Genomic DNA, 23,434 nt, shown 5'->3' on the forward strand with positions numbered 1-23,434 from the left:
TAAGTGTTCAAATTCCCTACAGCACCCCCACAGGTGAAATTAAACATTACGCAATGCCCAATTGAATCTATGGGTTATCTATGTCATTCAGGACAGGTCCTCCAGAGCAAGAGACAGTCCTTGTAAATGCTCTCCACCACAGCCAAGAGGCCAGGGTCATAGAGATCGGTCCTCCATCCAGTAACTTAAAATCTACCCACAGGTTATAAGAAAATAGACTTTCTGAATTAGACAATGCCATTTAGGTGGCTTTCTACCCTTTGTCAGAGGAACTGGGTGTTTAAAATATAATAATGGAAGCATTTCAAACTAATCTGATCCCCTTTAGCACCACAGATACTGTGCCCTCCGCTAGGACCAAAAGTGATGACACCGGACCTTGCAGCCTAACAAAGCCCTCAGAGATAAGGTGACTTTAAGAACTTGATGTCATCACTTCTGGGACTGATAGAGACCACCAACTTCTTTCTTTAGTTTAAAATGATTTCTTCTTTCTTGCCAGTTCTGAAAAAAGGTGTGGAACACCGTCTTTAAAGCTATTGTCCAAAACGATGTTTCATATTAGAAATAGGAAAGTAAGCCGCAACCTGGACTAATAAAAAGCCTATGATTACGAAGGCCATATATTTCTTGGAACTCATTGTATTGAGTTATCTAAAACATCGTTAAATCACTGATTAAAGGGGGCTTCACACATAGCGATATCGCTAGCAATATCGCTAAAGTGTCACTGATTTTGTGACGTTGCAGTGATATTGCTAGTGATATCGCTATATGTGACACTTACCTCCGACCGGCTCCCCCGCTGGCTATCGCTGATCGCGCGAGAACGTCCTGGGCCGTTTCTCGGCGGCGGCTTCCTGCTGGCGCCGACGAGCTACACGTGGCGCGGGCGGGAGGACGTCTTCATCGCCGCGTCTGACAGGTAAGTAACGATGATTCAAAAAGATTTAAATAAACTGGAGAAGTGGGCAGCAACTAACAGAATGGTTTTTAACAGGGAGAAATGCAAAGTACTACATCTGGGCAATAAAAATGAAAAAAGCATATATAGAATGGGAGGAATAGGGCTAAGTGACAGCACATGTGAAAAAGACTTGGGTATACTAATAGATCACAGACTGAATATGAGTCAACAGTGTGATGCAGCAGCAAAAAAGGCAAATGCAATTCTAGGATGTATTAACAGAAGCATACAGTCTAGATCACGTGAAGTAATTATTTCCCTCTACTCCTCTTTGGTCAGACCTCATCTGGAATATTGTGTCCAATTTTGGGCACCACATTTTAAAAAAGACATCAACAAACTGGAGCAAGTTCAGAAAAGAGCGACCAGAATGGTGACCGGTCTGCAAACCCTGTCTTATGAGGAAAGGTTGCAGGATTTGGGAATGTTTAGTTTGCAAAAGAGAAGACTGAGAGGAGACTTAATAGCTGTCTACAAATATCTAAAGGGCTGTCACATTGTAGAAGGATCAACTTTATTCTCATTTGCACAAGGAAAGACTAGAAGCAATGGGATGAAGCTGAATGGGAGGAGACACAGATTAGATATTAGAAAAAACTTTTTGACAGTTAGAGTGATCAATGAGTGGAACAGGCTGCCACGAGAAGTGGTGAGTTCTCCTTCAATGGAAGTCTTCAAACAGAGGCTGGACAGACATCTAACTGGGATGATTTAGCGAATCCTGCTTTGAGCAGGGGGTTGGACCAGATGGCCCAGGAGGTCCCTTCCAACTCTACGATTCTATGATTCTATGACCACCGACCGCTGCTACGTCGCTGGTGAGATCTACCTGTTTGGCAGCTCACTAGCGACCATTTAGCGATGCACCAGCAATCCTGACTGGGTCGTATCGTTGGCGGGATCACTGGTGCATCGCTAAATGTAACGGGACCCTAAGGATAAGACCACAGGAAGCGGTGGCCAAAATCCTGCCAATTCCTGTTGGCCAATAGCTACAAGACTTTGTTTCAAAAATCATGTACCTGTTGGCAATCTTGGGTGGGTGTAGTTTTGGGTGCATGATCTTCCTCCTAATAGATCTGGCGGTATAGTCACACATTACTAGTTATGGTCATACATCAATGTTTTTGGTAATCCACAGTGGCCACTTTCACTAACAAGTCTTTGTCTTTCTCTCTTTTCCCTTTCTTCTAACACCTCATTTCCTACAACCGGATCTCCACCTGGTCTCCTCTTCTTTGGGCTGTGCTTTCTTTGGGATGTCCCGGCTATTCAAGTAGCTCAGGTGGCTTACTTTGGATCGTACCCTTCTTCAGCCTCCAGATTTCAACCACACTTCTTGCACTCTTCAGCGACTCTGCTATGCCTTGGATTATATTTTCACATATACTCTCTCTGAATAGTTCTGCCACATAAAGGCTTTCTGTGCTTGGTTCTTGCAAATTATACAGTATTTGAAAGGACTGTCAGCCAAGCTGCTCCGCTCTGGGTCTGGGAACCAGATGACCCTGCTACAAACATGCCAGAAAGAACTTTGTCTGAAGCTTAGAGTGAATAGTGATATTTTCGTAAAATCGAGTTGTTTGTTAATATGTCATGCATGTTTTCTGAGAAAACTGAAGAGAATTCCCATTCAAGCCCTCGCTAAAGACACTCTCAAGTATCCAGTGTAAATTCATGTTTTATATTTGACTTCTGATTTTTTATATGTTGCCCAAAAAAATTTTCGGTTAAAACCTTTTGCTGCAAGAGAAGCTAACAGAGCGTCACACGGAGAGCCCTCCTGGCCGGGAAAATGGCCGGAACCAGATGCTCCTTGGAAAGTGATATGACACCATTTTTACAGGTTTTGGCCTGCCTGTTCTGTGCTTTTGCCTGCTCCTATTCCTTGTGAAGGAAGAAGCCTTATCTCATTTCTGTAATTATTCATTTATTTTTAATTTGTAATGAGAAGAAAGGTTACAAGTTCAACTTTTTTGCAGTCTTCCAGTCATCGGTCTGAAAATATATTCCAAATAAAATGTACAGTAAACATACAAAAACGCGTGTAACAATTCTCTCTAACGTGATTGGTGCTCAGCTTGTGTTGGCATGTGACCAGTGAAGTCAATGATTGGCTGCAGTGGTCACATGAATGTATGGCATGTGATTGGGGCAGCAAAGTAAACAAAGACCACTGTTTAGGCTGTGCAGGAGTGCCATGGAAGTTAAGAAGGTAAATATTGAGGAAGAAGCTTAGCCATGAAGAGGAAGCAGGAGGAAGGAACTCGGCACAACCATCCAACATTAAAATCCAGTTTATTAAAAAGTCATTAAAAATGGCTTATTAATAAACTGGATTTTAATGTTGGATGGTTGTGCCGGATTCCTTCCTCCTTTTCATGGCTGTGCTTCACCAGCAGAAGCGGCACCCTCCACGTATATCTCCATCCTGGACATCGATTACTTCGCAACGTGGTGACCTCCATCCATTTTCCACTTTTCTCTCTCGTGAATATTGTTTTTCTTCATTTTATACAAAAGGTAAATCTGGACAACCCCTTTAAAGTTAACCTGTTATTAGATTACCTTCATTGTTATAAGCAGAGAGCATTAACTGAACCTACCTACTATGCATTGGGTGGACCACAGTGTAAAATTTTTTGTTCGGCTTGAATGTGGGGGGCTGTGCACATCATCAACACATCTTCATGAACTTCCTCCACCGATTTTCCACCGATTTCCAGAAACCTCAGTCTGAAACTTGTTTTGCAAATGGACAGATCAATTTTAATTTATATAAAACTCCTTTCCCACTTTCTCGTATATACTGCATAGCTGGGATCCAAGGGCATATGATAAAGAGGTGGCATCTTCAAAAGTGTCAAACTGATCCATCACCATTATATCACCAGACTCGTGGCTCCTTGCTCTATGGAAGAGTGTAATTGAATCAGCTTACTTGTATACACTGCTAGTTATTAGGGGCGCTAGTCAACCTTCTCCTCTACACAACTGCAGCCCTTGCACCCACTTATAATTACTCCCCTAAATATGGAGTATTCTGCACTAACGTGCTGCAAAGATGCCGCGCACTGTCATTGTGCATCAGGCTCTACCATCCTGCACTACTCTAGTTTATGGAAATTTTTACACTTTGCAGTTTTGAATTTTTTTTTATTTGCTATCTGACTTTCAGTAATTTGCTAGATCAACTTAGCACGGATGTAGGCTGGACAAGCTGGACTTACTGCATGTAGGTTTTAAAAGGGAACTTGACATTTGATTCCCGTGTGTCGGACAGCATGTATCAGACAATAGGTGTATGATTCCAGCCAGGTATGCTGCAGCATACTTTAAAAGCCGCCGGGGACCAAGCCGCATGAAAGACTAGTCAGACAGGCGGGTCCCTGGTGCCTTCTCCTCGCCAGCTGCCAGGTCTCTTCCTGAGTGTGTGTATAGGGAGAGACTTGTCACTCGAGGGCAGCAGGCAGGAAGAAGCCACCAAGGACCCATTTGTCCAACTAGTCTCCCTTGAATCTTAGTCACTGACATTTAAATATGCTGCAGCATTTCAGAGTCAAACATACCTTGTTGAAATCATACAGCCAGTGGCTGATACACGTTGCCCCTGGAACATGCAGCATGTATCAGCTAAATACAAACACATGGGCCATGCACACAGTGGACATTACCTGTCTGAATCCTGCTCATATAGGCACTATACACATGATCAGGTTTTTAAATACATCAGTTAGGTACTGCTCTGATATGAGTATACCTTGACATTTGGTAGAACGGCTTAGTATACATTTTTTTTAAAAAACGTATCAACCAAATACCCTGTTTTTTTATCATGTTTTTACTGGCACTTGCTGTTTACTGTTACTTTTTTACAACAGAGTTATTTTTACACGTTTTATTGTGTTTTTCTGTGTTTCAGTTTTTTGGTGGTTTGAACACTGTCCTACAGACTTGTTCACTGTGTGCATGGCCCATGTGTTTGTAATTAATTGGCTTCTTGTTTTACAAGATTAGGGAGGTTTCCATCCCTTTCTTGTGAGCCATGCACATAAAAAGCCATTCTCTGCAGCATGTCAACATCGGACATTACCTGTCTGAATCCTGCTCATACAGGTACGATACACATGATCAGGCTTTTAAATACATCAGCTAGGGACTGCTCTAATATCGGTTACCTTGATGTTTGGTAGAGCGGCTTAGTATACATTATTTGCAAAAAAAGTATCAACCAAATACCTTGTTTTTTTTATCATCTTTTTACTAGCACTTGCTGTTTACTGTTACTTTTTTACAACAGAGTATTTTTACACGTTTTATTGTGTTTTTCTGTGATTCAGCATGTATCAGCTGTTGCGTTCCCTTTAAAGTTACAGGCTTTGTTACCATCTTGCTCTGCAGTAAGTTCTGCCTCCACTCGGTGTTAATAGAAGCTCGAATACTCCTGAGTGCACTTCTGAAAACTTTTTACAAAGCATCTTGGAACACTTCCCAATGTTCAGTTAATCAATTGCACTTTCTTATCAGTAATGGTTTTAATTACGGTCTTAGCTAATGCATTCACATTGAATATGTGCTTACTTTTTTTTGGCTTTTGACATTTTGCCTTACTTTGTAAGATTAGAAAATGTGAATAAAATCTATTAAACACGATTTATCTCTTAAAGCTGCTCAAGAAGCTCTTCTATTGTAGGAAAACATGGGAAAGTAGATGAGTTCTGGAATATGTAGTTTTCTATCATTTGATGAGGAGTTTTCATGTAAAAACCTGTATGTAGATGCCTTCAAGACTATTTGAAAAAGCTTGAGTTCTGCTTCCCTATCCAATCATAGAGAAATCCTGTGATTCCTGCTTCCCCATCCATGCTTACAAATACCTGTGAGATTTTATTCCTTATTCACTTATAGAGAAAGCCTGTGAGTCCTGTTTCCCCAACCACTGATAAAGAAAGCCTGTGAGTCCTGCTTCCTCCGCCCACTCATATAGAAAACCTGTGAGTCATGCTTCCTCTGCCCATTCATAGAGAATCCTGTGAGTCCTGCTTTCCTATTCTCACATAGAGGAAGCTTGTGAATCCTGATTCCCTCGCCCACTCACAGAGAAAGTCTGTGAATCCTCCTTTCCCGCCCACTCATAAAAAGGCCTGTGAGTCCCGCTTCCCCCCACTCATAAAGTGTTATGCCAGTCACTACTCAAGGGCAAGCCATGAAGAAGGGTCTGAGGAGTAGCTAGGGTTTTGGTTCAGGGAGGGCAAAACTTTTCAGTTGGCCCCTAACCAAGTAACCCTAATAGTGGAGGAGAACCTCAGCAGATGACTGCGCTGTTACAGAAAATAATTTCTACATAAAGACCAACATTGAAATTTCCACCATATGGTCAGTGGTAAATACCAGTCCTACAGAACATGTAAGAGGTCACAGCACAGTTATAGATGGTGACTTACCGCTGACATTCTTTCTGATGGAATCGTTCACTTTTCCTGACTTTCCCATCTGGCCCAGACCAACATGACAAATTCTTCCAGCCAGGACTCTGCTACAGAGATTACAACAAAGACACATTTCACTTCTCACATTTTCAGCACCGTCTCCATCTATTCCCAACCTGCACAAACACCTCATCCTGCTGATACCCCAATACTGAGCCACTGCTGCCATATGTGTCCCTATTACTGCACCTGATATCCCAATACTGAGATGCTGCTGCTGTATGTCCCTATTACTGCACCTACTGTGTGGTTCTCTGTGCCCTCTAAATTCTAAAGCAAGCCTCTAGAATATAGTAATGCTGGGAGAAAGTGCCCTAGAAATCAGTGCCCACATTGTATCCCCTAGAAAGTAATAATGCCCTCTGTGACCCTTTGACAGTCACAGTAACCTGAGTTCTCCTATAACAATAAGTGCCCATTTTAAATTTAATAGTGTCCCTAGTCTCCCCTGTACAGCTCCCCTATACACAGTATGATGCTCTCTTATACACAGTATAATGCCTACTCACTGTATATATACTGACCCCTTAGTATCCCCCCAAACTGTTTGATAGCTCCAATACTGTAATCATCACACTGTATGATGGCCCCTTATATAGCCTCCATATAGTATAATGCACCAAACAATCCTCAATATAGCCATCAATATATTATTATGCACTCCCCATAGGCTTCCTTGTATAAGCAGACTCTATAGTATAATGCAACTACTAATATAATGCATCCCCATAGGCAGCCTCTATTGTATAATGCAGCCCCTAATATAATGCAACCCCATAGGCAGCCTCTATAGAATAATGCAGCCCCTAATATAATGCAACCCCATAGGCAGCCTCTATAGAATAATGCAGCCCCTAATATAATGCAACCCCATAGGCAGCCTCTATAGTATAATGCAGACTTGGGTATACTAATAGATCACAGACTGAATATGAGTCAACAGTGTGATGCAGCAGCAAAAAAGGCAAATGCAATTCTGGGATGTATTAACAGAAGCATACAGTCTAGATCACGTGAAGTCATTATTTCCCTCTACTCCTCTTTGGTCAGACCTCATCTGGAATATTGTGTCCAGTTTTGGGCACCACATTTTAAAAAAGACATCAACAAACTGGAGCAAGTTCAGAAAAGAGCGACCAGAATGGTGACCGGTCTGCAAACCCTGTCTTATGAGGAAAGGTTGCAGGATTTGGGAATGTTTAGTTTGCAAAAGAGAAGACTAAGAGGAGACTTAATAGCTGTCTACAAATATCTAAAGGTCTGTCACAGTGTAGAAGGATCAACTTTATTCTCATTTGCACAAGGAAAGACTAGAAGCAATGGGATGAAACTGAATGGGAGGAGACACAGATTAGATATTAGAAAAAACTTTTTGACAGTTAGAGTGATCAATGAGTGGAACAAGTTGCCACGAGAAGTGGTGAGTTCTCCTTCAACGGAAGTCTTCAAACAGAGGCTGGACAGACATCTGACTGGGATGATTTAGCGAATCCTGCTTGGAGCAGGGGGTTGGACCAGATGGCCCAGAAGGTCCCTTCCAACTCTACGATTCTATGATTCTTCTTCTTCTTCTATGACCCTAATATAATGCACCCCAAGAGTATAATGCAGCCCCTAATATAATGGACTCCATAGGCAGACTCTACAGTATAATGCAGCCCCATAAAAAAATAAATCCAATACTCACCTTTCTTCCTGGTTCCTCCGCTGCTCTGAGCGCCTGCACATCTCTGGACAGCGGGTCATCGTGAACCCCTGTCAGTGTTGTCGATTCTCCCTGCTCTGCCGCAGAATACAACTCTATTGGCATGCTGTGCACGCCAATACAGTTACAATAGCGTAACTCCAGGTGGGCCCCCTCAGAGCGTGGGGCCCTGGGTGACCACACCCTCTGCCCCCTGGTAGTTACACTACTGGGAAGGGTAGTCAATGGTTCAAGGGTCAGATACAAACACAGCACATTATAATGTAAAGGGTAAAGACAAAGGAATAGTCAGGTCATGGTCCGAGGTCAGAATATCAGGAAGATAGTGGATCAGAGCAAAGGAGCTAGGCAAAAGGGTGCTCAGAACAAGGTCAAAGGCCAGGCAGCACTAGATCAACAAACTGAGCACCGGAATGCAAAGCAAACAGCACCACCAAGCAAATCCTACAATTGACTGACATCTGGGACTAACAGCTTAGCTAAGTAGTTGGGTAATCACACAGAATAGGGAACACCTGAAGGAAGCTCAGCACCTCCCTGTCTCAGATTTGGACAGCTGAGCTGTTTATCAAAATACTAACCGATCAGCACTAGACTAGACACTACACCCCTACACTAGATTGGACAACTGAGCTGCTACTCACTGCATCCAAGACACACTGAGTGGAGGGAGGAATTGTGACAGAAAGGCTGTGAATCCTGCTCCTCTGCCCACTCATGAAGAAAGTCTGTTAGACGTGCTTCCTCTGCCTACTCATAGAGAAACCCTGTCAGTCCTTTTTTTCCCACATACTCATGGAGAAAGTCTATCGGTCCTCCTTTCCACCCCATCAACAGAGAACACCTATGAGTTCTACTTTTTCTACCCGTCCATAGAGAAAGCCAGTGACTCCTGCTTTCTCTGCCCACTCATAGAGAAAGCCTGTGAGTCTTGCTTCCCTTGCTCACTCATGGAAAAAAATCTGTGAGTCCTGTTTTCTCCACCCACTCATAGAGTAAGGGTTCCGTTACACATAGCGACGCTCCAGCGATCCCAACAACAATACGACATGGTAAGGATCGCTGGTGCGTCGCTACATGGTCGCTAGTAAGCTGCCAAACAGGCAGATCTACTCAACGACGCAGCAACGATATGGCGATCCGTATGACGACCTTGGCGGTCGTTGGGACCTTGTCACACAGCAGCTATTCTGACGAGTCAGACCTCGATAGGCATGCTTCAACGAGGTCACTCGTCGTTGCCATGGCGTCAAACACAGCGATGCATGCTGGCCAGCGGGACACCAACGATCAAAAAATCGCCCAGGACATGCAAGCACAATCAGCGATATCGCAGCGGGGGGCCAGTCACCGCTATGTGTCACACGTAGCAAGATCGCTGGCGAGGTCACTGTTGCGTCACAAAACCTGTGACGTTTCAGCAATCTCGCTAATGATCTTGCTATGTGTGAAGTACCCTTAAGTCTGTGAGTCCTGCTTCCCCCACCCATTCACAGAGAAAGCCTGTGAGGCCTGCTTCCCCCACCCACTTATAGAGAAAGCATATGAGTCCTGTTTCCTCTACCCACTCCTTGTGAGAGCCTGTGAGTCCTGCTTTCTCACCCACTGGGTTGTCACTTAATATCCTGAAAAACTTTATCAATCTTGATTCATGGAAAACTTCTGAAGCTTCTAGGCCCCGATGTGAAATCTGTAACAAAGCCACTGCCCGCCATGTTGTATTTATAAGACTGGTTCCTTTTCCATGACAGTGGGTAGTGATGGGCAGTCCGGCTCTTTTTGGTGATCCAGCCCTCATGGCTCCGCTCACCAAAAAGAGCCGGCTCTTTTTGGATCCTAAATGGATCCCTATTGCATATATGTTCAGGCGTCCAAAACTCCGCCCACCTACCGCATAAACCCAGCCCACTTTCTAGGAACCAATTAAATTGCTGAGTGGGTGGAGCTTTGTTTGGGTGGGCGAAGTTACGTCTGCCGAACACCGGGATTTTACGCCCAGTGAGAGCCATTCAGGGATTTTAGTGGCTCTCACTGGGGTGCCGGCTCCCATCGTTCACAGCAGGGAGCCGGCTCTTTGTGTCGGATCGTTCGCGAATGACACATCACTAACAGAGGGGCATTTGGGGCCCATACATGCTGACTCCAGTGCCCCAATGAATGTAACTGTTAGATATATTCCTGAAAGTGAATACCAGAAAACAAGATTCCATAAAGGCGGAAAACTCAGGGACTTATATTTTGGGGTGAATTTATATTTGCTGGTGGGGGATACTTGTTATATGTCATCATGGCCTGTAGACCTGCTCTGCGTCCGCTCTCATCTATCAGTCTCCACTGTCAGGTCAAGGTCATGGCTGGAAGTGACGGTTATAAATATTTTTCTCGTCTGGTTTATTGCACGGTCTTCATATTTTATACATGTAGATAGTCAACGCTATTTTGCTAAAGTATCTCTTAGATTACGCTCCAACGTCTGAGCCAGCCGGAGCTTAAGTCTACACACAGATGAAATTAACAGCGCATATTTTTATCTCGCCACTCACTAAACAAATTGTGCTATTAATCTCTCTAAAAGCATTCGTTATCAACGCCACATCCTGGATGCCCGCCAGCTACAGCACTTTGCCAACAGAAGTGTGCAATCGATTTTGTTAAAGGAAAATCTTTCTAAAAATGTCCCCGTTTAGGCCTCTTTTACACTCTCGTTTTCTTTATTATCTTTATTCATTTGTTGCCCTTAGCAACCAATCACAGATCAGCTTTTATTTTACCAGAGCTGTTTATGAAATGAAAGCTGAGCTGTGATTGGACAACCATAAATTTTGATCAGTGCCTATAAGGCCTACAGGTTACAGTAAGCCCCATTCAGCGGCCATATTAAACTTTAGGCCTAACACCGACCATATAAATATCAACTAGATGATCCTCTAGTATATGTTAGGAGTCGGATTCCTGCGTTTACTCCGCAGGGATCCAGATCCTCACATTCTGCACTCTCCTCCTATTTTGCCACTGCAGAGGAGATTGCAGAGGAGATTGCCTTGCAGCAAATCTCTCCTGAGGCTAAGTCCTTCTGTCCTCGTACTGGGCATGCTCATGGGATGATCTCCCATTGGAGATCGGGAGTCATGTGCTCAGGTCCTGCTCCAGTTCTCATTGGTCCATCTCAGAGATCTGGAAGCGTGCAGAAGGTCCCAGCTACTATAAAAGGCGCGCATGGCTGTTCCGCCATGCGCTAGTATAGTCATACTTGCTGCTGTGTGTATGAGGACGGATGCATGATTCTGGTGACTGACTCATTTGAAACCCCTTCCCTCTGATATTATGCATGTGAATAGGGACTGAGTTAGTTTCAGCGCCAGCGCTCCTCTGCTTCAACTCGCACAGCTGCTAGTGTCCGACATTGCGCTTGCGCCTTGCCTTTGTCATTTGGCGGCAGTGTCCACGCCGCGCTGAAGTAGCAGCCTCCTTTGCATTTGCAGTTGCAACGCCGTGCACACGGTAGGTCTAGTAGGCTACTCCTGTGACCGTATACCGTGTGTGCATTTTTTACTGAGTTCTGTGACTACAACAGGCTCAGTTATTTGTGTTTGTACTTCTGGCATCTCCGTGAGTTTAACTGAGATTGCTCTGCACACCTGGGTGGAGTTTAACCCTGTGTGCAATTTCGCCATATTGCTCCTGCCACCACCTAGCAGCGGTTATTTCACCTACTGCACGGTGGACCCCGAGCGGCAAACGCACTTTATTTATATTTTTATTTAGTGTGTTCCGACGTCCCTAACAGTATATATGTAGGCCTCTTGACACCACCTACAGATGTAGAGAGTGATGGGTCATATTGAATTTCAATGCCCAATCCTTTTGCTCCCAGGGGAGATAAGTAGATGCCAGAGCAATCTGGCAGCGACTAACGCCCCTGTACCCATAAGGAACACTTGCACGCTCGGCTGAATGGAGCGTGCATGTGTATTGGTGAGTCAGTAAAAGTGGCTGTTGATTGAAAACACTATCTAAAATGTATGGGCGCTTTTAATATCTTTATAATTTCAATCAATTATGTGGGGGGAGGGGTAAGACCAAAAGAAGGAGAAAGCTTAACCCTCGTCAAGCAACACTAAAGGTACCGTCACATTTAGCGATACACCAGCGATCCCGACAACGATGAGACCCGGTCAGGATCGCTGGTGCATCGCTAAATGGTCGCTAGTGAGCTGCCAAACAAAGCAGCGGTCGTTAGTCGGCGCCAGCAGGAAGCCCAGCGGGAAGTGGCCTATGAGAAACGGCCCAGGACGTTCTCGTGCGATCAGCGATAACCAGCAGGGGAGCCGGTCGGAGGTAAATGTGGTTCTAGCAGGTACGCAGGATGCAGTGACGAGTCGCGAGACGGTTTGGTGCTTTTGTAATAACGTTTATAGGCATAGAAGTGACTTTCCTCAGGCTCGGCCTGACCGACCAAAAGGGGTAACAAGGGTTGCCCTCGCTGGGGCTCAATACAAGTAAACACAAACAGAGTAGAACACGACTACATCCGGCGAGAGCCGGTCACTATAGAGCCGCAGTATGGCCGACCAGGGGTCCTTAACTATATAGTCAACTTAGCCGTCCCGACGTCCCTCAGCGTTCTGGACGGTGGTTCTTCGGCGGAGCAGCCGCTGGGCCCAGCTGCTGAAGAGTTGACGTAGTCTTCGAGCGTTCCGCCGGTCCTGTTGTGCAGGGGCTCCTCCGGCCCCGGAGGAGTCCTTGGACGAGTAGGCTGCAGCCTCTGGATGGGGGCAAGCGGCAGCGATGCAGGGTGGCAGGTGCTAACATCTGCGACGGGGAATCCGCGGCAAGCAGAGGCTCGGCCCCTGCCGCGGATCGGGACAGTGGTGGCCACTGACGGCACTGGGCTTGCCGCGACCGCGGGTGAGGGCAGAGCGGCTGCGGGCAGAGGAAGACAGGCCGCAGCAACGGGTTGGAATGAGGCGGCAGCGGCCGCGGCCGCGGGAAGGAGCGAGGCAGCAACGGCCGCTGGTCGACGGGGGGCAGCGGTTCTCGGACGGTCGTCTCGGGGCCGTCCCACTGATGTCCAGGGGAAGTATCTCTCCTGTCTCTGGCCTCCTCCCTGGCTCTGGTGAGTCGCTCTGGCTCTCAATCGCTCCCACGATCTCCTGCTCCTTCTGTCTCGTTCTGCTGACTCACTGTGACTCTCGTTCCCCGCCCCTTTTAGATTGGCTCCTCCCCCAGTCCACCTGTCAGTCTCCACGGTCTTTCCCTGAACTCTGTCCCCTGGAAACAGCTTCCCCCGGAACCCAGGTGACGGTCCCCTTGGTTCCGACCCGGACACTCGACGGGGACCCTCTCTCCCACACTCCCCCACCCTGTATGCTCGCCAGTCCTCTGGCGAGGGTTTTAGTAGACTCGAGTTAGTCTTTGGAGACGACAGTTATTGTCACCATACGAACTGGTCCTGTTCGTAACGTTCAGGGGGTTTGCCAGCTGTTGACCGCTCGGAGCGTCTAAGTTCGACCGGGGTGGAGATTTCCGGGGTGGTGGATGGTGGTGGATTGGTCGATTCTGGCAGGCTGACTGGGTCTGCTGTAATGACATTACTTGGAGGGCCTGCGGATGTGGCTGGGAAGTCCTCTTCGTCATCCAGGTCCCAGACCGTTGACGGGGGGTCGGGGACCTGAGTGATCGGCTCGGGTTGCATGGGATCAGTGGACGCACAGGGGCGCAACATATTTCGGTGCACAGTACGAGTGAGAGGTGCACCGTCTCTTTCCGATTGTATTTCATACACAGGCCCGTCGGGGCTTCTCCGGCGCAACACTCGGTACAGGTTCTCCTCCCACCGTGGTTCTAACTTGTTTTGGGGGTACTGATCTAGTACGAGTACCCGAGCCCCAGTCTGGAAGTCAATTGGTGGGGGAAGCGCTCCCCCTGGGTGTTCTAGATCCTGGAGCTTTGTATGGACGATTCGGTGGAGGGTCTGCAGCCGGTGGTTTCGGACCCACAAGGATACTCCGGTCCAGGGTAGAGGTTCCTCCGGGTTTAACTCCACTTCCGTGATTCCTTTGCCCTCCTGTCCAAACAGCAATGAGTAGGGGGTGTAACCAGTCACCCGGTGCACCCGGTTATTATATACCCACACCAGCTCAGGGACGTATTTAGGCCAGCAGGCCTTTCGGTCGCTCTCCAGGGTACGCATTTGGATTAGTGTCTGATTGAATCGTTCGCAGGCTCCGATTCCCTGCAGATGGTATGGTGTAGTCTGAGACTTATCGATACCGTAGAAATGATGTAGTTCTTCCATGACTCTTCCTAGGAAGCACGCTCCTTGGTCCGAATGTATTAGTTGCGGGCAGCCGTACCCTTGGATAAAGTTTTTACAAATCACATAGGCGGCCGACTCCGCTGTCTGGTCTCGGGTGGGAGTGACCACGGCGAACTTGGTGAAATGATCCACAATACCGAGACAGTGCTCATACCCCTGGTAGGCTGGACCTATGGTCAGATAGTCCACCGTGAGGAGCTCGAGGGGAGCTGATGTTACAATTGTCTGCACCGGGGTTCGTTGCGCGGGAGGTTTAGCGAGCTCGCAAGGGGCGGCAGGTTCGGCAAACTTCTTCCACAGCAGCGTGTAAGCGTGGATGGTACACTATCTGCTGCAACCATTGCAAAGTCTTTTCAGCACCAAAGTGAGCCCCCTTTTCATGGGCTTCCCGAGCCAGTTGGCTGAGATGGGTTCCGGGCACGATCACCTGCCATGCTGTCACAGCCGTTGTTCGAGACACGGCTCTTCGATATAAAAGTCCCTTTTTGATGACTAGCTTCTCCCACTGGCGCAACATCAGCACCATATCCTGGGTCAAAGTCTGTCTCTGTGAGCTAGTGGGCAATTTGCCAGTGGCCACCCATCGGCGCAGGAGTCCAATTTCTCCATCTTCCTGCTGCTGCTGGATCCACTTGTCGCGCGGCTGTTCCAGCATTCCCCCTAAGGGTCCCGGCTGAGGCGCTTCTTGCGCAGGTGGCTGTAAGCGCAGCGGTGATGAGGGCGAACGGCGTCTCTTCTCCTTCTAATTCGTCGTCTCGATTCCTCCCTGGGGTAGTGTGTCGGATTCTGGAGAGTGCATCGGTGTGCACGTTTTCAGCTCCCCGTTTGTAGACGATCTTGTAGTTGAACTTAGCCATCCGAGACACCCACCGCTGCTCTTGGGCCCCTAGTTTGGCATTCTCCAAATGGGCCAATGGGTTGTTATCAGTCCGCACTATTACCTCGGAGCCCGCCAGGTACTCTGCGAACCGCTCCGTCATTGCCCACACTACCGCGAGGAGCTCGAGCTTAAAGGAGCTGTAATTGTCCGGGTTGCGTTTGGAGTCGTGCAGCGATCGGCTACCATAGGCGATCACTTTCTCTCGGCTATCCTGCACCTGTGACAATACAGCTCCTAGTCCCTGGAGACTCCCGTTGGTATGCAGGATGAACGGTTGCGAGAAATCCGTATATGCCAATACCGGGGTGTTTGAGAGTGCAGCTTTGAGATCTTGAAACTCATCCTCTTGCGGTTGCTGCCACTGGATCTTTCATCCATTCGCCCCGGCTGGAGTCCCCTTCAGCAGGTCTTGCAGGGCTCGGCGTGCAAAATTCTTCACAAACCGACGGTAGTAGCCGGCCAACCCCAGGAAGGCCCGTACTTCTTTCACTGTCTCGGGGGTAGGCCACTCCTGGATGGCAGCAACCTTTTCCAGGGATGGTTTGACACCCTCCGCCGAGACGGTATGCCCCAGATATTCGATCTGAGTGCGGAACAGGTGGCATTTCTGGGGCTTCACCTTCAACCCGTACTTCTGCAGTCGGCCGAGCACCTGTCCCAACCACCGCAGGTGGTCCTCGAACGTGGCAGAATAGATGATAATATCGTCCAGGTATATCAACGTGGCTTCGAAGTTGAGGTCTCCCAGACACCACTCCATCGACCGCTGGAAGGTTCCTTGGGCGATGGCCAGCCCGAACGGCATCTGATTAAACTCGAACAGTCCCATGGGGAGGATAAATGCCGTCTTGGCTCTGTCTTCTTCCGACATCGGCACCTGCCAGTACCCACTGGCCAGGTCTAAAGTTGAAAAGTACGTTGCGTTCCCCAAGGTGGACAGAGATTCTTCTATGCTGGGAAGTGGATACGAATCCTTGATGGTGCAGGCGTTCAACTTTCGATAATCTACACAGAACTGCAGAGTGCCATCTTTTTTACGAACCAGGACAATGGGAGCCGCCCAAGGGCTCTGTCTTTCTCGTATGACCCCTTCCGAAGCATTTGGGCTAATAGGGTTTTCACTTCTTGGTATAGCTGTGGTGGTATTTGCCGATATCGCTCCCGGATGGGGGCCGCTCCTGCCGTGGGAATCCCATGCGTGATGGCCGTGGTGCATCCAAAGTCATCCTCATGACTAGCGAAGACACTGTAATTTTGTCCAAGAAGCGTCTCTGCCTGGAGAAGTTGGGCTGGCGCTAGGCCGGAAAGTTCGGCCCGCATTCTCTCCAGGATGGCTCGACCTTTTCCTGGGTCGAGGATACGGCAGTCTGTTGGGTTCGTACCGTTACTGCCCAAGGATCTTCGGGCTGCACCTTCAACTGGACCGTGGGGTCTGGCAGCATCTCCTCCAAAGGCCTCACTAGTTTGGCCATTTCGGCCCGGGGCTTCAGGGCGATATCTTGGTCTTCCAGGATAACACAACGAACCAGGACGGTCCCCTCCCGCACCGTGGCCAGGGAGCGGGCTACCAGTATGCCAGGGTGCAGGCGCTCCGAGTAACATGGTTCCACCTGCACCTCCACGCCCTCCAGTGGCATCAGGGTGCGGATCGGCAGAGCTACCACCGTCTGCCCTGGAGGAAGCATGAGCAGGGGGCCGCCGGTGCAATGACCTTGCCCAGCACCTCACCCTCCTGGCACTCCTGGAGCACTCGTGCCTTCCACACCAACCACTGGAAGACATGTCCTTGGGCCGTGCGAGAACCCCAGTGGCTCAGAGTCTCTTGTGTGGGTTCATTGAGGAGGAGGTTGCCGAACTCTCGTAGTATGTTCATACCCAGAATAACTGGATGTTTGCTGTTTGTGTCTCCCTGGGTCAGGACCACTCCCCGGCGGCCGAGTGATTTGCCGCTAATCGAAATCTGCATCCAGGCTACTCCGACGACAGGCACTGGAAGCTGGTTGGCGGCTACCAACTTTATCACTGTCCCCCACTGAGGTCTCACTGCTTCGGGAAAATGCTGCCGAAAATAAGTCTCTGACATGGTCGTAACTTGCGATCCCGTATCTACTAGGCATCGCACGGCACGGCCTTCGATCTCTGCCCATACCACTGGGCACGCACGACCAGGTCTTCGTGACTTCCTCCACTCCATGTGATAGGCTCCAGCTCCGGGCGGCGTCTCAATTCTCCACAATCGTAACAGGCGAATGGTCGTGGGGACCGACTTGGGTGGGGGCCGCGATGGTTCATGCCTCCTTTACCCGGCCCTGGCGGACTCCTTGTGGCCGCTTTCTTGACTTCGGCCAGTTCACCTTTAATACTCTGTATCTCTTGCTTCACCTCTTGTACCCAGTGCGGTTCGCTCAGGGCGCTTACGGATGCTTCAATACTCCGAGCTATCCCCACGGGGACCGTCACCTCTTGCTCCTGATCACGAACCCGTGCCTCCTTCCCCATCTCTGAAAAGGTCAGATGTGGGTCTACTCGCACCCGCTCTCGCAAAGCCTGTCTTGTCAGGGTGTCTCGTAACCCGGTCACTAACAGATCACGCAATGTTACGTCCACGGTCCCCACGCCGACTTCATCCTTCCTTTCAATGGCTAAAACAGTTCCTGCAAAACATTCATATACTGGGTCACTGTTTCCCCCTCTTTCTGCATGCGTCTAAATATCTGGGTTCTCAGTTCCCCCACATCGGTCGGGTCCCCATAGGCCTCTAAGATCTGTAACACCTTGACGAAGGTGTTTCGCTGCCCCCGAGGCCTCAACATTACGGTATCCCGGGCTTCCCCGTCCAATGCCATCAGGGCCACTTCTGCCTCTAGGTCAGGGGTAAGCGGATGCATCCTGAATAACCCACACATTCGCTCTGTCCAATTCCACAGCACAGTATTGCTGCCAGAGAACCTGGGTAGATTGGTTAGCATAGCCCCCAAAGAAATGCTGGGCCGGGGGCCCTCGTTGTCCGCGCTCGGAGAATGCATCCTGCCGACTATGCCAAATGTGGTACTAGCAGGTACGCAGGATGCAGTGACGACTTGCGAGACGGTTTGGTGCTTTTGTAATAACGTTTATAGGCCTAGAGGTGACTTTCCTCAGGCTCGGCCTGACCAACCAAAAGGGGTAACAAGGGTTACCCTCGCAGGGGCTCAATACAAGTAAACACAAACAGAGTAGAACACAACTACATCCGGCGAGAGCCAGTCACTATAGGGCCGCGGTATGGCCGACCAGGGGTCCTTAACTATATAGTCAACTTAGCCGTTCTGACGTCCCTCAGCCTTCTGGACGGTGGTTCTTCGGCAGAGCAGCCGCTGGGCCCAGCTGCTGAAGAGTTGGCATAGACTTCGAGCGTTCCGCCTCTCCTGTGGCGCTGGGGCATCTCCGGCCCCGGAGGAGTCCTTGGACGAGTAGGCCGCAGCCCATGGACGGGGGCAAGCGGCAGCGATGCGGGGTGGCAGCTGACAGGCCACCTGTGCAGCTAGCAGCTGCGACGGGGAATCCGCGGCAAGCAGAAGCTTGGCCCCTGCCGCGGGTCGGAGCGGGACAGTGGTGGCCGCCGACGGCACTGGGCTTGCCGCGACCATGGGTGAGGGCAGAGCGGCTGCGGGCAGCAGGAGACAGGCTGCAGACGTGGGTTGGAGTGAGGCGGCAGCGGCCGCAAGTGTCTGCGGGCAGGCCGCTGCCGTGGGAAGGAGCAAGGCGGCAACGGCCGCTGGTCGACACGGGGCAGCGGTTCTCGGACTGTCGTCTCGGCGCCGTCCCACTGATGTCCAGGGGAAGTATCTCTCATGTCTCTGGCCTCCTCCCTGGCTCTGATGAGTCGCTCTGGCTCTCAATCGCTCCCACGATCTCCTGCTCCTTCTGTCTCATTCTGCTGACTCACTGTGACTCTCGTTCCCCGCCCTTTTATATTGGCTCCTCCCCCAGTCCACCTGTCAGTCTCCACGGTCCGTCCCTGAACTCTGTCCCCCGGAAACAGCTTCCCCCGGAATCCAGGTAACGGTCCCTTTGGTTCCGACCCGGACACTCGACGGGGACCCTCTTTCCCACATAAGTGTCACATGTAGTGATATCGCTAGCAATATCACTGCTGCGTCAGAAAATCTGTGACACTTTAGCGAGATCGCTAGCGATCTCGCTTAGTGTGATGGGCCCTTAATTCTATTTTATTAAAGAAGTAATTCAGACATTTAATTGCATTTTCATATAAATACTTAAGAAAATGTGGAGGTCCCACTCGATGTTTTGGCCACAGGCTGCAAAAAATATTAGTTACGTTTAATAATGAGGTTGATTTAACCAACTGAATAATGAACGGCCTGAAAACTTTTAATTATGATGCGCTTCTCGCCCCCCCTGCTGTTTTATAACTGAATCTTACCGCCGTGCACACCAGTGATTTTCTGACTTATTATATCTAAAACTTTAAAGACACAGGTCTGCTGCTGGTTTCCTTTAACTAATGATTTGTAACATTCCAGTATGATAGCCCCTAGCCAAAACTGATTTGAGATTAAACTGAAGCAAAAATTCACCATTGGACGCCACTGTACGTACAGTGTAGAATGACCGTGCTCAAACATTAAAGCGTCATACCTGCTTTATTCTTAGTGCACCACTGGAGTGGTGCTTTAAATGTAATTCCTCTGCCCCCTATCTAATACTCACCTGTCGTCCCCTTCATTCTTTTCCAGAGTCTCTCTCTGGTCCATCTACGGTGAAAAGTGACCTGTCAGCGTGCTCCTCTGTCTGATGGAGCGCGACGGAGGTCACTTTTCACTACTAGTCTTTGAGAGCCTTGTTCTGGTCTCATAGACTTGCATTGAGCTCTTGCGACGTAACTTTTGACTTCCGGTGCCGATAAAAGGTGAAGCCGCCAGATGGTGAATATAAGAATGGGGGCAGGGGACTTACATTTAAAGCACCACTGCAGCGCTGAAAACAAAATGCTGGAGTGGTGCCTTAAGTAACTTTCCAATAAATAACATTAAATTACATTCCTGTCTTGTACTGATCCTGAGTTACATCCTGTATTATACTCCAGAGCTGCACTCACTATACTGCTGGTGCAGTCACTGTGTACATACATTACATTACTGATCCTGAGCTACCTCCTGTATTATACCCCAGAGCTGCACTCACTATTCTGATGGTGCAGTCACTGTGTACATACATTACATTACTGATCCAGAGTTACATCCTGCATTATATTCCAGAGCTGCACTCACTATTCTGCTGGTGCAGTCACTGTGTACATACATTACATTACTGATCCAGAGTTACATCCTGCATTATACTCCAGAGCTGCACTCACTATTCTGCTGGTGCAGTCACTGTGTACATACATTACATTACTGATCCAGTGTTACATCCTGCATTATACTCCAGAGCTGCACTCACTATTCTGCTGGTGCAGTCACTGTGTACATACATTACATTACTGATCCTGAGGTACATTCTGTATTATACTCCAGAGCTGCACTCACTATTCTGCTGGTGGAGTCACTGTGAACATACATTACATTACTGATCCTGAGTTACATCCTGTATTATACTCCAGAGCTGCACTCACTATTCTGCTGGTGCACTCACTGTGTACATACATTACATTACTGATCCTGAGTTACATCCTGTATTATACTCCAGAGCTGCACTCACTATTCTGCGGTGCAGTCACTGTGTACATACATTACATTACTGATCCTGAGTTACATTCTGTATTATACTCCAGAGCTGCACTCACTATTCTGCTGGTGGAGTCACTGTGTACATACCTTACATTACTGATCCTGAGTTACATCCTGTATTATACTCCAGAGCTGCACTCACTATTCTGCAGGTGCAGTCACTGTGTACATACATTACATTATTGATCCTGAGTTACATCCTGTATTATACTCCAGAGCTGCACTCACTATTCTGCTGGTGCAGTCACTGTGTACATACATTACTGATCCTGAGTTACATCCTGTATTATACTCCAGAGCTGCACTCACTACTCTGCTGGTGCAGACACTGTGTACATACATTACATTATTGATCCTGAGTTACACACTGTATTATACTCCAGAGCTGCACTCACTATTCTGCTGGTGCAGTCACTGTGTACATACATTACATTACCGATCCTGAGTTACATCCTGTATTATACCACAGAGCTGCACTCACTATTCTGCTGGTGCAGTCACTGTGTACATACATTACATTACTGATCCTGAGTTACATTCTGTATTATACTCCAGAGCTGCACTCACTATTCTGCTGGTGGAGTCACTGTGAACATACATTACACTACTGATCCTGAGTTACATCCTGTGTTATACTCCAGAGCTGCACTCACTATTCTGCTGGTGCACTCACTGTGTACATACATTACATTACTGATCCTGAGTTACATCCTGTGTTATACTCCAGAGCTGCACTCACTATTCTGCTGGTGCAGTCACTGTGTACATACCTTACATTACTGATCCTGAGTTACATCCTGTATTATACCCCAGAGCTGCACTCACTATTCTGCTGGTGCACTCACTGTGTACATACATTACATTACTGATCCTGAGTTACATTCTGTATTATACTCCAGAGCTGCACTCACTATTCTGCTGGTGGAGTCACTGTGTACATACATTACATTACTGATCCTGAGTTACATCCTGTATTATACTCCAGAGCTGCACTCACTATTCTGCAGGTGCAGTCACTGTGTACATACATTACATTATTGATCCTGAGTTACATCCTGTATTATACTCCAGAGCTGCACTCACTATTCTGCTGGTGCAGTCACTGTGTACATACATTACTGATCCTGAGTTACATCCTGTATTATACTCCAGAGCTGCACTCACTACTCTGCTGGTGCAGACACTGTGTACATACATTACATTATTGATCCTGAGTTACACACTGTATTATACTCCAGAGCTGCACTCACTATTCTGCTGGTGCAGTCACTGTGTACATACCTTACATTACTGATCCTGAGTTACATCCTGTATTATACTCCAGAGCTGCACTCACTATTCTGCTGGTGCAGTCAATGTGTACATACCTTACATTACTGATCCTGAGTGACATCCTGTATTATACTCCAGAGCTGCACTCACTATTCTGCTGGTGCAGTCACTGTGTACATACATTACATTACTGATCCTGAGTTACATTCTGTATTATACTCCAGAGCTGCACTCACTATTCTGCTGGTGCACTCACTGTGTACATACCTTACATTACTGATCCTGAGTTACATCCTGTATTATACTCCAGAGCTGCACTCACTATTCTGCTGGTGGAGTCACTGTGTACGTACATTACATTACTGATCCTGAGTTACATCCTGTATTATACTCCAGGGCTGCACTCACTATTCTGCAGGTGCAGTCACTGTGTACATACATTACATTATTGATCCTGAGTTACATCCTGTATTATACTCCAGAGCTGCACTCACTATTCTGCTGGTGCAGTCACTGTGTACATACATTACTGATCCTGAGTTACATCCTGTATTATACTCCAGAGCTGCACTCACTACTCTGCTGGTGCAGACACTGTGTACATACATTACATTATTGATCCTGAGTTACACACTGTATTATACGCCAGAGCTGCACTCACTATTCTGCTGGTGCAGTCACTGTGTACATACCTTACATTACTGATCCTGAGTTACATCCTGTATTATACCCCAGAGCTGCACTCACTATTCTGCTGGTGCACTCACTGTGTACATACATTACATTACTGATCCTGAGTTACATCCTGTATTATACCCCAGAGCTGCACTCACTATTCTGCTGGTGCACTCACTGTGTACATACATTACATTACTGATCCTGAGTTACATTCTGTATTATACTCCAGAGCTGCACTCACTATTCTGCTGGTGGAGTCACTGTGTACATACATTACATTATTGATCCTGAGTTACATCCTGTATTATACTCCAGAGCTGCACTCACTATTCTGCTGGTGCAGTCTCTGTGTACATACATTACATTACTGATCTTGAGTTACATCCTGTATT

The 23,434-nt window shown here is 47.9% G+C and overlaps 1 protein-coding gene across 9 annotated transcripts in view; it reads left to right on the plus strand.

Moving 5' to 3' along the window:
• Nucleotides 1-23,434, plus strand: part of CRTAC1 (cartilage acidic protein 1) — a 792,023-nt gene that overhangs the window by 753,201 nt on the left and 15,388 nt on the right. For 2 of the 9 annotated variants that reach the window (XM_073552831.1, XM_073552832.1), the window contains exon 15: nt 2,248-3,009. The exons of 5 other annotated variants lie outside the window; for them this stretch is intronic. In XM_073552831.1, coding sequence (XP_073408932.1) covers nt 2,248-2,370 — 123 coding nt within the window. In that variant the 3' untranslated portion in view covers nt 2,371-3,009. Of the gene's footprint in view, nt 1-2,244; nt 3,010-23,434 lie in introns of those variants that run through there. 2 more of the 9 variants (XM_073552829.1, XM_073552834.1) reach the window with 2 other exon arrangements.

The sequence above is a fragment of the Dendrobates tinctorius genome, unplaced genomic scaffold (genome assembly GCF_039654945.1).
Source record: "Dendrobates tinctorius isolate UK_male_01 unplaced genomic scaffold, ASM3965494v1 ptg000196l, whole genome shotgun sequence".
Lineage (NCBI taxonomy): Eukaryota > Metazoa > Chordata > Amphibia > Anura > Dendrobatidae > Dendrobates > Dendrobates tinctorius.